Source organism: Cydia pomonella, chromosome 13, assembly GCF_033807575.1.
Source record: "Cydia pomonella isolate Wapato2018A chromosome 13, ilCydPomo1, whole genome shotgun sequence".
NCBI lineage: Eukaryota > Metazoa > Arthropoda > Insecta > Lepidoptera > Tortricidae > Cydia > Cydia pomonella.
The window spans coordinates 10,009,011-10,025,318 of NC_084715.1; the positions used below are offsets into that span (position 1 = coordinate 10,009,011).

Consider the following 16,308-nt stretch of genomic DNA (forward strand, 5'->3'; position numbering starts at 1 on the left):
GTAATGGGATTTTAAAAGTTCGTCTAGTTCGATCGATCGAACCACGAGGACGTTTTTTTTCCTGTTGCATCGACTGATCGGACGTAACCGTAGACTAATAATAACCGTAGATAATTCCGCGTCGAAAAGCTAGCCATACACGGACGGTTTTGCCCGTCGGATCAGCCCGCCAGATGTACCGCCAGCGGGCACATCCGTGCGTGTGTGTCGAGAAATATAGATACGGATCTGCCCGCCGGGCACCCGTCCGCAGGCAAATCCGTCGGTGTGTGGTGAGATATAGCCACGGATGTGCCCGATCCGACGGGCAAAACCGTTCGTGTATGGCTAATTAAAGTGAGAAAACACTTTTGAGATGTTGGTAGATTACAAAAGTAACCATGAAAGTACCGGTCGGACAAACAGGAAAAATAAAAATTGTGTGATCGGATTAAGAGGATTTTTCAAGGTCTCGTGGTTCGATCGATCGAACTAGACGAACTTTTAAAATCCCATTACACCGATAGTAGGACTGACAGGATTTTCTAAGTCTTTATAGTCCGATCAATCGAGCCAACAGGAAAAAAAAAAACTTCGTATTCCGATTGATCGGACTAGTCGATCGGACCACGCGACCTAAGGGGATTTTTGTCATGGCATATGATATGCCTGACACGAGTACGCGACTCGCAGTGCATTCCGCACACGCCAATAAGCGCAAGTGTTCGTATCATATTCAATAGCAAATCCATAGCAAATTTAAAAATCTGAATAAGTATAGCTCTAAATAGTAAAACAGTTTTTTAAATGTATTCGCATTGCTTTGCCAAATGTTCGGGTATAGGACCACTACCTGGCGCTAGTTGTTTTATTGGTCATTTCGAGGAAGAACAAAGCTATGAAATTACCACATGGCTCTTTGAAGTGACCGGCCGATAAAATAGTATAATAACAATAAACGTTTGGTCGATGTTCGTACAATTTGTACCTGATACTCATAAGCTCCGAGAAAGCACCTTACTAAGGTTTATTTTATTTTATAGTAGGGAAGGGGAAGTGCAGGAGACCTGCTCAGGTGAATCACTTTAAACTCTTTAAAAAACTGCCAAAATATGTAATATCTTACATATTTTGGCAGCTTTATGTATTATATATTTATTTTTTGGCATGCATGCTATGCCTTTATAGGCATCGTTAGGTCATACATAGTTACAGTGCTAGCTGTAACGAATATAAATATTCGTATTCGCCAAATACCTATTAAAAAATAATTATTACTTTTTCATTTTAAATGTTTTATAGTAAAGTAAAATAAAAAAAAAAAATTACCAAAACTACAAATTATACCTTCCTTAAACATTACGAATTATAAAAAAAAGAAAAAATAAGAGATAAAACATAACCTAATAGGTACCTACATAATATAAGGCAATCAGTCTCAGCCTGTGCTAGATATGTGGCATCCAGCGCTGATTTTCAGCCTGGTCCCTATTTTTTTTTTCTCTCGGTCGGCCCTGTTTCCAAGGGCTAGCAATATTACATGGGTTGGCAATACCCAAGATTGTATGTGTGCGACTGTAGTGTTTGAGTGTGTGTGTATATGATTTCTAAGTAAGTATATATTCATAAGAGTGTTACATATGTTTAAGTATAAATGATTATTATAAATATTTTTAATTACTGTAGCTGGATATAAATGATGGATATAATAATAATTATGTTACATATTTATATTTAAAGTACCTACCCAGTGTTACAACAAAAACGTGGCATTGTGAGTTTTAAGGGATTTAAATTTAAATAAATCGCCTTGAGACTCACCTTTACACGGTAAAACATAACCTTTTCAGCGGGTGGTTAAAATATATCATGAAGGTATCTAGTTAAATCTACTGTCATGTCTCAGGTCTTCTGCCCCTTGAAGTTGTGAAAAATTCAATTTTGTAAGAGAATGATTGCTAAAGATGCGTTGTTTTGTGTCACATATTTCATACCCCCCTAACCCTCATCCTGTCGCTCGCGTGACATGTTTCGGAGTGCCTAGTGCCTATTTGCTAGCACTAGCAGTGCATGTGAGTAGCGTTCGCGACGGCCGAGCGTCTCGCACGCCTTAGGCTCTCCAAAACATGACGCGCGAGTGACTAAAATTACGGCCGCCAAACCGTTGTTTTTGCTTAAGCCATGTCGGTGTATGGGGATAACTGCAAGGTTAAATTCGTACCTTAATCATAGCCACTTTTCGTATTTATAAAATCCATAGAGTGCTATTAGTATTCGTAAAAATACTACTCGTTGCATCATGAATAAACACCTATTTTGATTTTGGCATTGCATCTCATTAAGGAATTATTCCCAGCATAAGAAGTATCGTAAATATGTCCTTTCCAGAATATGAAATATAATAAATACTAAAACTGCTAAGTTTCATAAAATTCGTGTAGTTGTTTTTATATGACAGAGTATTCAGTCTCATTATTGACAAGTTTGGCGCTGATCTAGTTTTCATAAGAGTCGCGAAAGTTTAGGTACCTACGCATACAAAAAAAGAAACAACGGGTTGCACTCGGGGAGTGCCGGCAGAAGTGAAAACTTGAATATTAACGTTGTGGATTTTTAATATTTTGGAGAAATTGAGTAGCAGTTTTATAAAAAGAGATAATTCTCTATTATACATACGTAAATAAATTTGAGTGTGGAAGATAAATTGAAATGCGAATTTTAGTGTTAATATATAAATAACATTTACAGAGTAATTCATTAGACGTGAGCAGGACTACAGCCTACACTATTAGTAAATGTTAATGAATCGTTCACCATCATATTAAGTAAAACAATCACGCTTCTTTTCTGTTATTTAACTTTTGGTAAGGAAAAATTTGAGTATTTTGGCAATGGGGTTTGGTATATGTACTTAGATGTTGGGATTGTTTCGAAATGGAAAGTTCAGACGCGGTAACAATAATTAATCTATATTAACACAACTCAATACTAAACTAACACAAATTACAATAAGTAATAGGGAGCGATATATAATCGAGCTCGACCGTTAAAGATAGGTACCAAGAGAACACGAGGGAGTGATACGATATCAAGCTCAACCTGTGATAATAGGTACGAGACAACTTGTCGAGTTGACGTCTGACTACCAACTATCTTCTGACTCCCGCGATCCCGATGATTATAACCTTGCATCAGGTACGCAATAGGAATAGGGAGCGTGCATGAACTGTAGGAGGCAGCACAGGAGCCATCAAATTTTTGGCGCGAGGCGTAAATGTGATGTTTATTATCCCGATGTAGCCCACAAGATGGCAGAACCTACTATGCACAAGAAAACACGTGACGTGTACATGTGCATGTTTATGGTTCCGATTCAGGGCACAAGATGGCAGACCCTCCAACGCGCACGGTCCCTATAGCGGTACAGAACCTATAACGGTTTCGCATATGGTGAATCCTAACGTTTCCCACGAATTATCCCGCTGGCTACAAATTACTTTATGACTTAAAGTTAACAATATTCGGAAACTGACAAAGAAATAAAACAAAGAGAGATTAACACAAAGGCAAGTGCCGACAAAGGGAAGGAAACAGATTACTTATATTACAATGCTTTTACAAGCTCATCCCTATAACGGTCGTAATAAACAGTTTCGTAAAAATTATTAACTAAAATGTACATTGCGCATAACGGGAAAACCTAAATTAATACATTATTTATTAAATATCACCTAAAGCTTGGGCGAATGTAAGACGCAGCCCCTACAGTATCTACAATCATGGACATCCAATAACACAAAGATACAATACAACTTAATTAACAAAGATTAAACCTCTTTAACCGCACTTTGATTATGAAGAAAATAAAATGTCACACTTAAATGAGATACGATTTTTCAAAAGTCCACCTTCTGTCCAGGACAAGTCCCAAGTACTTAAAGTGGGCCCTGACCTGGACAAATTTGCCTCCGACTCCGACCCTTATCACGGTGCCCGTCGACAGCCGTCCCCATCCCCTTGGTCCCCCGAGGACCATAGCCTCGGTTTTCGGCAGGGCAACTCGTAGCCCTAGGAGGCCTATGCGGTGGACCGTGAGCTCAGTCGCTACCACCGCCCGCCTGAGCACCTCCTCTAGCTCCTTTCCTCACACGGCCACTAGTGTGTCATCGGCATAACACACGGATGACCCAATCGTATCCGAGGTTCCACAGGAGGGACGAAAAACCGACACCGCGGCCATCCCATCGCCATCCCGCCGCGCCATAAGCCATCCGACGCCACTACCCTCGCTACACGATGGCCCAGCTTAGTGGGCCACTATGATGGTCCATCGTGTAGAGGAGCCATAAGATATAATTTATTGCTTAACTGAATATGCTCGCTATAGTTTTCTTTTAATTTTTTTATACCACGACGGTGACAAACAAGCATATGGCCCGCCTGATGGTAAGCAGTCACCGCAGCCTATGGACGCCTGCAACTCCAGAGGTGTTACAAGTTACATTTAATGTCTTTCTTAAGCTCCATTTTCACATTTTTATTTTATTTTTAGGACCCATGGTTTAAAATTTATTTTACGCCTTTGTCGGATTGATCGATTTATAAAACCATACCAAATTACAGCTTTCTAGCACTAACGGTCACGGAGCAAAGCCTCGAACAAACATACGGACATGGCAAAACTATAAGGGTAGTTGCCTACGGAACCCTAAAAAGTTCCCTTTAAAGTCAGCCTACGTACTGTGACCGAAGGGCAACTAAGGAACATTACACTGGGCATGGCCCGACATGCTCATGACCGGTGTTTTTAAATCCTAGAACTGCACTGTGTATGAAGAATTTCCTTCCGCGGACGCCCCGGCTGTGAAATAAAAAGGTTTTTTCGACGGACTATTACCATGGGGTTCTCCAAAAATGAAGTGTAGGTACCTACAAGATTTTAAAGGGTCAGCATTATGCATTTAACACCCGTGGAGTTGCAGGCGTCCATAGGCTACGGTGACCGCTTACGGGCTGTAGGCTTGATTGTCACCGATTCGGTATAAAAAATATTAATTATAACCAAACCATCATTAAAGTTAAAATACAATATAGTAAACGCTCCTATGATGGGACTAGCACCAGTAATGGGATGGTATAAACAAATGCTGTAAAACACGTATTTACCATCAGCTTTAAACGCTGGCAACATTTTACCATAAACAAGAGCCAAACAGCTGCTTAAGTTTAATTTTTCATCGGTATTTGTTAGTTTGAAAATTAATGGTGCCAATGCATACATCCCATAACTGGAGCAAAAAACCATAGTTTTAATTTGTTAATAATATTGAAATGAATTGCAGTAGCTTTTCATTAAATACACAGCAAACATAAAGTACGAATAGGACATTCAACTTTTAACGCATAAAGCGGCAGAAATTTTACAGGTATCGGTGAAAAAATACGCCAAATTTTCTGTTTCAAAATAACATTTACAAGGGTTTCCTTATATGATACATACATTTTACAGTAGGTACAACAAAAAGTGACATAGAAACAAATACATACAAAACAATAATATATAAATAAACTACAAGTACAATGCTAAATAAACTATCTTATTCTAAAAGACCTCCGTGAGCTGCACCGGGTGCAAAGGTGCCCATCACACTTGCCGCGTTACGGCGCTGGATAGCGATGGCCAACCTCTGTACCAGGTACCAACCCGCGCGGGCATCAGAAGACTTCTCCCTAATCCTATGTCCCACTTCCCAGGGTTTCCTTGTAACTCACCTCCGACTTCGAGCAACTCACCGATGGCAACACATTAGGAATTATCTTCGGCGCCGACCAAAAGAATGCAGACGCACTTAATGGGATAAACAACGCATATGTACTCTCACCCTCACACAAGTGCAGGGTTATGCAATTCTTGGCCTATTTTATGGCGGTTGTCATGCCGTTCCCATGAACCCTTCGTTATCTTAATGGCAGCGACAGCACAAAAACTCCAGAAACTTCTCGTAGCTTACGTGACTCAAGAGTTCAAGACCAGGCATCCCCCGTTCCCACGCTTTCGGGATGAATATAAACAAAAATTCCGACCGGCGGAGGGCAGTTCTCATCCAGCCACGATTCAGCGATACGGTTACACGAGAGCTACGAATTGACTACTACTGTTGAAGAGGAAACATTAATGGTAATTTTTCTATACAGTCGTTCTCGATATTTTCCTGTCTGTATCAAAATACAGAAGCCAAAGGGCCAAAGCCCTAGATGAATAATTTTTTATATGAGTTCAATATTACCATTACCTGTGTCTGTACGTTTTGATTTTTTGATATAATGGTGTTTATAAGAACTAGGTTACTTCAAACAGCGCCATAAACAGACGTCAAGCATTCAAAATCGGTAATAATAAACGCAAATATCAAAACAGCCAGACCAAGGTATTTTCTTTTTAATTCTGTACCTCTAGTGTAAATAAATTCGATTTTGAAACGTGACGTACGCGTTTGCGTTTAGTCTCATTTTGTATTGGATTTAGAAAGAGCGCGCCAAGCGGGACGTTTTGGAAACTCAAAATCCTATACAAAATGAGACTTAACGCAAACGCGTTCGTCACGTTATGATGTCGATCAAATTTACACTAGGGCTACTGTTCCCAAAATGTTGTTATTTATTTAAACTTTATTGCACAATAAAAATAAGTACAAATAGCGGATGTGTTGCACGTTAATGCTTTATGGCATTTTCTACCAGTCAACCACAGGGCAAAACAGAAATTCTCGAATGTAGGTGCAGTGAGAAAAATAATTAAAAAAAAATGACGACCATAAAAGTAATCAAAAAAAAAAAGATTTTTTACGGTTGGTTTTAAGTTTTGGAGGCGGAAAATGTTGATAAATGTGTTTTGAAAAGATGTGTTCCACCGAATTTCTTGCCGGTCCATATCGGGATGCCCATTGTGGGGGATTTAATTCTTCTCGGGTCAGAAATGTAGGGTTAAAGCTGGTTTATTTGACATTCATGAGCGCATTGTAATATGCCTACTTGAATAATAAACATAGATAGTTTAGAACTGCTAGCTGTTGCTGCTAGACCGAAACTTCGATTTCTGAGATTTTTACGCAGGGTTTTTCGCTTAAGATGCAGTAGTTAGTTCTTATCGCACCAATTTTAGGAACAATTGTCTAATCTAAGAAGAGGCTCAGCTGGTATTTTCTTTTAACTCAGGCGGTTTTGGTCACTCGCGGGATATGTTTCGAAGAGCCCCGAAATAAAAACACGTGAGTTAAACCGTAACATTAGCTTAAGAGTCAATAATATTTATATTCGCTATACTTTAAGATAGGTGCGGGGGGTTTTGTTAGGTTAGGTTAATACGATTAGGTAATTTGAATGTCTAGAACAGTTAAGGTGACATTCGGACGTCAACTACAACTACATTACTGTTGCGACATTACTGCTGTGGTATCACTATTGCCGCTGTATCTATCAAATTCCTTGATAAAACGACGTTTAATCCGCCGCGCGTATCCCTTTAACGGACATACGAGTATCAGAAATTACGGAAAATTTAACCATGTCATTTTGAAATTGAAGTTCAATATCATTGTTATAGTGTGGTAATTTTTTGCTATATAAAATCGAAGTTTGTTCGTTAAAGGGTTAAAATCAAAGAAACTGACAGACACAGCGGCGGCATTAACGCTGCCGTAGTAATGTTGTAATAGTATGCAGCTGCAGTTGACATCCGTATGAAATGAAATGCTACCTTTATGCTACCTTTATGAAATGTAAGACGTAGGCTTATAACTGGATGGAAGTCCCGTTTTCATGCCCGGACCATTTCTGATTTGTGGACTAAATTCGCATTCAAAACGAAACAGGTATTAATAAAGTCATGATAAATTCATAAAAGGATGGTACATACCTAATACAGTGTGTAAATCCAATACGGGCAATCAATTAAACCAGATATTGAATTTATCCCTCTAATCATTAATTAAAAGGTTATTTTTATGTTACACTAAATTATGACCCCGTAGCGTAGTTATGATTTTTAATCTACCAGGCAGCAATGTACTGTGAACATTAAGAAACATAAGATGACAAGACTTTACGAGATACGAGCTTTTTAATGGTATCTGCTAACAATCGTTGAAAGTTACTTTAAAAAGCTCGTATCCCATAACGTGTGTTGTATTTACATTGCACGCCGAATTATTCTATCTCAATATACTTCTTAGGTCCTGTGCTAACCACCGCTTAAATATTCGCGCGTATTGAATTTACACACTGTATATTGAATTACTTTAAGATTTCGGTTCTTTTTGATTTATAAGAAGTCTGTCTCAACTTGCGTACCCCATTTGATGGTAGATAAATTTGATTTCAATAGAAATATACAGTCCATCCTTTAGCTCTTAAAATAATTTGTAAAATCATTTTAATATATTAAATGGAAATTGTAAAAAGGTAATGTAAAGGTATTAAAAGCAAATGTCAAGAGGATATTTAATTCACCGAAAAACAGCGGGCAGTTCCACAAATTGCCAGTCTGTACTTTAATATACGCCTACTTATCTAGCGAGCGGCAGTACAGCCAAATATTTGCCCTTTTCATTTTCAGTTTTCAGGCTTCGTTTTCAGTTGAGATTGGTTTCCCGACCGAGACAGACGGCCGGCCTGCGGGGAGGTTGGGGAAACTTGGTACGCGACGTGCGAAGTGTTAGTTGAACAGTATTATATAGTGTAAATGCGGAACAAGTTCATAGTTATTTATTGATAAAAAATGAATGGTAAGTTATACCCTAGTAGTTATTTTTTTAAACTTGATTATATCGTGTCATTCACGAAGACGCATTCCTTAACTCGTATTGTCATGTTATTAAAGGCTAGATTTGACAAATCTGCGCGTCATCGTGGATGACATGAACTATACTTTGTCACTTAGCTAAAGTCATTGGCGATTTTTATTTGTACCAAGCCAAATCTTTTATGTTAATTATTAACAACCATGGGTTAATTTCCGTTAAATAGGAAACAAAAGTAGGTGGTCTTTTAAATATTTTTTTTTTTTTGTATGACAAGAATATTAATATTTTCTGACTTTGGTTACTATGTGATAAGGTTCATTATAAAATCTATATACGTAATACATGCTACTCTCTCTCTGTAAAGTTTATGCTTGAAATTTATGCCCTAACTTATTGACCGGCGCCACTGACTTCGGCTATCAATTTTCAATTAAACCATCGTCTCGTGCGACTGTTTGTAGCATATATTAAAAAAAAATATTGCTTTGATATGAAAGTATTCGTAATAGTAAAGGATGACTCACGCTACAACGGTTCGGACCCGGGCCGGGCGTCCGACACTTCAGTTTTCTATAGAAAGCATCACGTGATCACCGATCACCTGTTATAGATACAGAAGTGTCAGAACTGTCAGAAGCCTCGTCCCAGGCTAAGACCGTTCTATTAGCGTGAGTCGTCCTAAATACACTACTACGAATGATTGATTATGGAGAAAAAGTCTTTAAAATAAAAATATAAATTGTAACATTTAACCAGCCTGTATAGGGGATCATGTTCTCCAGCATGGGTGCGGCAACGCGAGACCACTTATGGACCAATTGGGATTAATAATATACATCCAGAGAATTTTATTGCGAATATACTTACAATAATAATAATAGACATTTTCATTGTAGTTTTCACAGTTTTTCGTGAAAATTCATGAAAACTAAAAATGGGGATATAACAATGGGGAGGTGGAGTGGGGAGACATTAAATTCTTTGCGTTTTGTTACTTCTATTTATTCATATAAACGTAAACGCCAGGTAAAAGCTATATATGCATGCTAAGTTTCGTGCTTTCTGCGGGATGGGACCATACCTCCATATACGAGTACTAAGTCGAGCTAAGGGGCCGCACTAAATATCAAACGTGGTCTATTTTTCGGGTTTGCCTTGTGTTTTCTCATTTAAAATGTTTCATTTTATTATGTTTTAATTCATTTAACGACCCTGTCATCCACTTGTTGAAACAAGAAGCAAACACCGGATGGTTCGTATAAATAATTTATAGCTAACATGTATAATCATTTGTAAAGAAATGTAACCATTACATTTAGAGCGCATACCTACACATTTTTAGAACCTGCCTAACATCCATTAAGAAATCGCTCATAATAAGAATAAAAACGTGATAATAACTGTTAAACACCTATTGTACGTCTGAAAACATCGACACAATCGAAGTGCCAAAATATGTATACACGACTTTATGGCCCATATATTAGGGTAGTGTATACATATTTTTGGCACTCTGTCTGTATCAATATTTTCAGACGTGACTGACTGACCGTACAGCGTGTACTTTTGATACGACCGCAGAAACAAAGGGTAGGTAATTTAAGCTTTTATGAACACACTTTCATAAAAAAAAAACAGACGCCTCGTATTTTTCCATATAAATAAAATAATTCTGCAAACGATGTTTACTACTTTGTCGCATTTAATGACACAACGTCACAGCTGTCACAAGTGAATATGACGGTTGAAATACATTACCGCTCGAAAAACTTTCAAAAATCAATTATGCTCTGGTAGTTAAGAAGTTATTCAGAATCGTTTTATAGTACTAAAACCTACGTCTACTTTAAGTTTGCGGTTATATCAAAAATACACACTGTGTACAAATACATATACACAGTGGCGGATTAACCGAACAGCAGAAAAAACATATGCTAAAGGCCCCGCGCATAAGGGGGGCCCCGCGCTCCGACCCTGACCATGCGATTTCGGCACGTGGAACCGGCCAAGTTCAAGTAGAACTCGCACTCCGCGGATCCTGTACTATCACATTATATTTACAATATATTTGTTTCGTAAGTCAGTAACAATATTGATCAATTATTATTATTTGTTATTATCCTGTAAATTTTTCTTTATGACGATACCAAATTTAAATAATGTTTAGGCTTACGCAAAGACCAAGAGCAGAGTTTAGCATAAAACCGAAGGTGCAGAGTGTCCCAAAACTTTTGTGCATGGCTAATAAGCTGCAGGAAACAGCAGAGCTCGGAAACGAACAAAAGAAGATACTGTGTTAAACAACAAACATATTAGTGAAAAGCAAGGAAGAATGATTTATTTATTATTTCAAATAACAAATTGCACCTTACAGCTAATGCCTATAATGATGATCAGCTTTGAACCCGTAGTAGGCCAAAGGACGCGCTCCTCTACGGCTGGCCGGGCGCCCGAAATATGCCGAGTTGCTGCAAAGCCGTTATAAAAAGAAAACAGCTGTGGATGTAAAGCCCTGCATAGGGCCCGATACCCAAAGTATCCCAGCAAGTCGTACTTTCGAGCAAGAACTAAGGCCGAGAAGCAGGCGAGCCGAAATCTAAAAATTCGCATACCTAAATAGGGAAAAATCGGTGACAATACAATATTATCGACGATGATGATGAAAACCGAAGGTAAGGAGGAAACCTATGTAAAAGATAGGAAATGTGATAAGAAAACACATGTTCATTAAGGTTAGGGTTTTTGAAAATGGCAAAAAAAGAAACAAATAAAAAAAACGGAATTCCTTAAAATAAATAAATAAGAATAATACTCCGGATTTTAAATGACGTCATATACCTATAGTCCGTGTCATCCACGAAGACGCGCCCCGCCCTTCTTCCTAATCGCTTCTAGTACAAATCTGCAACTTTTTGCCAATGTAGTATAGTTGTTATGTCTACTAATTAATGTGTATAGACAGAACTACTATAGTAGTAAAAGATTGCATACCACACTTGTAGGTACTATAGTTTTCATTGAAAGTATATATTATTAAGCTTAAATTTTTTCTTTCGGAGCGATTATTTCCGAAAATAATAACTTTATAAAAAAAAAGGTTTTGAAGACAGTTATTCGTTTTGAAAGACCTTATCCAACCATACGCCACACTGTAGGGTCAAAGCAAAAAAAAAAAAATTAAGAAATAACATTTTGTATAGGAGGTACCCAAATTTTTTTTATAAGTAGTTTTTATTTTACCGTACTGTCGCAATGCATAATTTATGTATCCATGCCAACGATCACGGAGCAAACCCTCGGACAGACGGACATGGCGAAACTATAAGCATACACTGCATAACATGTTACAAACTAATCGAGAACTAGTCAAAAAAAATTATGACATCGTAAAATGTTGTGATGGTACTGAATCCTCGGGGTGCGAGTCCGACTCGCACTTAATCTTTTTTTTTTTTCAAGCCCCGCGAGCTATTGTGCTCGCGCCTTCTTAATCCGCCCCTGCATATACACCTGCGGGTCGTATGTCGTATTTTTACACAAATCGCGCTCATTTTATTTATAGCCCGTTTATGTAAACCGATTTCAGCTAATTCACAAAAAGGCGTAACGTGGTAGATTTTCTATTGAAATAAGTCTTTTGGCAAGGGAGTGCCACTATTAGTGGCACTTATCGTCGCCACGTTAACATAGATCGTGGATATACTCGTACTTTATTGAAGGTCGCGTGGGATGATTACTTTGTAAATTGGTCTGTCACGTACAACTCCTCTGAGAAAAGATTCATATCGCTTAAGTACATACTTATTTATGAATACCTCAATTTCCTTGTTTAGTAGTGTATTCATGAGTTAATATCAAACGTGGTCTTTTATTTTGGGTTTGCCTTTTGTTTCCTCAATTCGTCATTTAAAAGGTTTCGATTTATTAAAACATTAAAGAACATACAACCTTTGTATTTTACGGGCGGGGCAACACAGAGGTATGGAATAGAAAAATACGCGACCCCAAATGAATCACGCGTATAGAAGCTTTACGCCGTTATCATACTGATATTAATTCGCCCGTCGCTCCGGTGTATGAGCGTGACAGCGCGCAGCGATTTTATATAGTTTCTGCATAGACATCATAACGAAAAATTGGAACATTATGCGTATTTACGTCCTTTTACCTTGTTTTATGCAAATGTTTGATCGTTACGGGTGAACTAAATACAAATCGATGTTGAAAAGGTTTATTTGTTATGAGGCGGGCATATGTACTTATTTTGACGATAAACATATGACAACTGTGTGTATATGCCTATTAAACGTCGGCTTAATAAATTGGAAAAAAATTTGGGTACTACGAAAATCCACCCGATTGTTAAGTTCCTGTGTAACGTTTTGACGGTAGTCACTTTAAACCAATATAATGCAGGCTAGGTTCGTTAGGTTGCTTCAGATGACCGAAGGGCAAACTCTCCTGAAATAAGAAGCCCCGCCTAGCGGGGCTCCGTCGACTCAATACTCAATATCTTTATTGTCAATAAGGAAAAATCCATGCAGTAGTCGATACATAGTATCAAATCAATTTCAAGCTTACGCATTTGAACAAAAAAATAGTATTTTGAAATCATGTAAAAACTAAAGATAATAAAATTAATAAATTACACGAAATTAAAATTGATGAGGTAATTTTGATTCGAATAATGATGACTCAGGGAACGAGATTTTAATTACGACAATATAAAAACAATAAACATTTAAACTTATAATGTCGTTTTATTATATTATACCCAATCCAACTAATACATTAACATACAATCTAATTAACTACTACAATACTAATGCATCTATCCCAGATGAACTGAATATCACAAACAGGCTGTCTACCATCTGCTTACGCAAAGTGCTTGTGTATTTTGGGCACATTGCCAGGAAAGACAGTGATAACCTGGAAAAGTTGGTGATCACTGGTAAAATCGAAGGCGATAAGCCGAGACGCAGGAGCCCAATGAGGTGGACAGACCAAATTCGCTCAGCCCTTGATGTGACGCTCCACGGTGCCCTACATTCAGGGACAGACAGAAACAGGTGGCGGCAAATTGACGGGACTACAATACTAGGGCCTATTTCAGATATAGGCTAGTTATAGTAATCATCTGTATATATCCATTATGCATATTTTGTTATTGTAAATAAACAAAATTTTACTAATACATTTTAATATGTAATTGAAATTTGACTGACCGATTTCATGAAATTAAATTTCGGCGTTTGCCTGACCAAATTAGTCTCTCCTAGGCTAGGTTTGACGAAAATACTTTAATCAAAGGCCGAAATTAAGACAATTATTTGGGTTTTGACTAAGACTCTTAATAGATTGAGTAGTCAAACCCAGGAGGGCCAGAGATTAGATGTTTGAGTATAACATGAATATTAACAAATCAAGTTCGTTTAAAAGATCTAATCGAATAGGCGTCATTTTAGCGTACCTATAGTTGTTACAGAATTCTATTAATGTTAGTATACTGGCTCCGTTGGCTCAGTGACCAGAAATGAGACTTGGCCTTCGACACAAGACAGCAGCGCTACCTTTCTCGGTCCTACGCTACTTCACGCCGATTGTTGATTTTTAGTTCGCGCAGATCCGCCTCCACCAAGTCGCTCCAGCGATACTGGGACGTTCTATTAAGTTACATGTACAAATTCACTAAAGAACTCATCTCGATCGCACTTGCACATTGAGAATACATGATTACACTACCAGGACAAAGGAAACATACCTACGTCACTCTGCATAGTCCAATGCAATTTCCTCTGCAGGCTGTTTCGGTCGGACCTCTAATTGACGTCGGCTACAATTTCTCGATATTCTCGAATAATATGACAGGCAGTAGGTAACAAATTTACATCGATATCGACGATATTCGTGCTGGAACCGATATTTTATATAATACAAAATATTGAGGTCGGATATTTTGAAGCAGCTCTTGCGTAAGTAAGTTGTGTAGCACTTGTGTAGTATTTTATTTACCCGCTTGAGGTTTAATTTAATATTTAGGTAGTGGTATAACTACTCTCTTATATACTCTTCCTTTATTTTTTTTATGTATTTATAGTCATAGTTTTGCGGTCCTAAAAATTGATTTAGACCAAGAACTAGTTCTGCCTGTGGTATAAAATATTACCAGCGCTTTAACGCCCAATACGTCGCAACACAAACTTCGGAACAGATACTGTTTGCCCGGCCGCAATTACATTAGGTTCTACCTTTGTTTACACGCATTATCTCCCAAATAACTCCTACATATACGAGACTACGTGTATCAATACAAGTACCTACTTACACATACACATTATTCTTTTGAACGTAAAGTCGCAATTTGATTTCTTAAATGGTTCTTGAAAGAATCCAGTTATTATGTCTTTAGGGTTTCGTATTAAGGAAAGGAATGATAAAAAAAATTTTGGTTTAATTTAGGTCGCCACCGCCGGCCATCTTTGGTTTGCTGCTTCCACTTGTTGTTTACCTAATGCTACCGACTCTTTCAAAAATCCTCAGTTGCACTAGATTAGTTGTTTTTCAGAAATATGTACATTATTACAGGTGTCATACAACAATCAAAATCATGTCTTATACTATTTAATTACATTACTATTTATTGGCGATGATGATTATATGACAATTGTCATTTAATCTAATAAATAAATTACGTTAGAGCATTCCTGATTAATAATCCTAAGTGGGTTTTCAGGGTTTGTCCAGAAGCTATAGTCAATTTTTAAACTAGAGCTAGCACTAGAGAGAAAGTAAGTGATTTTTATGTGTCTTTTGATTGAAAAGCACTTTAAAAATATAAGTCACGGCAAATATGTAACAATTATAAGTCATATACAATCATTTACATTATTTTGCTTTTTTCAATAAAAAGACATTTAAGGCGCCGATATTTTTGGGATGTTTAACTTCTATAATACATATAAACATCATCAAATCATCATATTCATTCATAAAGCCACTGATATACATAGAATCTAATAAGGAATAGATGGCAATATGTATTCGTTACAACATGACCATTGTTTTATAAACAGCCTATTTTTTTGAAGTCGGTTAAAAAAGAAAATAGGTACTGCGTTTTGAGGCACAATAGTGAGGAAAGGAGGATTTAATTTCGTGCTTTCTGCCAAGGTGATGGATTCCGTACTAACTATTATTATAATATTAAACGATACAATTATCCATAAAAGCGAAAAGAGTTTTGAAAATTCTAAAATATTTAGACAAGCATTTAAGGTTTTCCTTTTTCCTAGAAATGTCTTCACTAGCAGTAGCTTGGTGATCATCGCGAGTTAAGAAACAAAGAACTAACGATCTAGAACAAACCAAACTCGTGCATGTGTAAGGCCAATACTCCAAATTCGCATTCATTATTTGTAAAATGGTAAGTAAGTACCTATAACTTTGTATTTTTTTTTATAAAAACAGTTCCGTAAAATGTGCCTACTTTGCTCTCCACTCGGTAACTGGGCTACAATAGTTTTTA

General features: G+C 37.4%; 2 protein-coding genes across 2 annotated transcripts in view; one reads left to right on the plus strand and one right to left on the minus strand.

The window, feature by feature from the left end:
* Window positions 1-16,308, minus strand: part of LOC133524168 (uncharacterized) — a 137,294-nt gene that overhangs the window by 36,679 nt on the left and 84,307 nt on the right. The gene's annotated exons all lie outside the window — the stretch shown is intronic.
* Window positions 8,225-16,308, plus strand: part of LOC133524170 (protein singed wings 2) — a 126,949-nt gene continuing 118,865 nt past the window's right edge. The window contains exon 1 of the mRNA XM_061860039.1: window positions 8,225-8,762. Coding sequence (XP_061716023.1) covers window positions 8,756-8,762 — 7 coding nt within the window. The 5' untranslated portion in view covers window positions 8,225-8,755. The remainder of the gene's footprint in view (window positions 8,763-16,308) is intronic.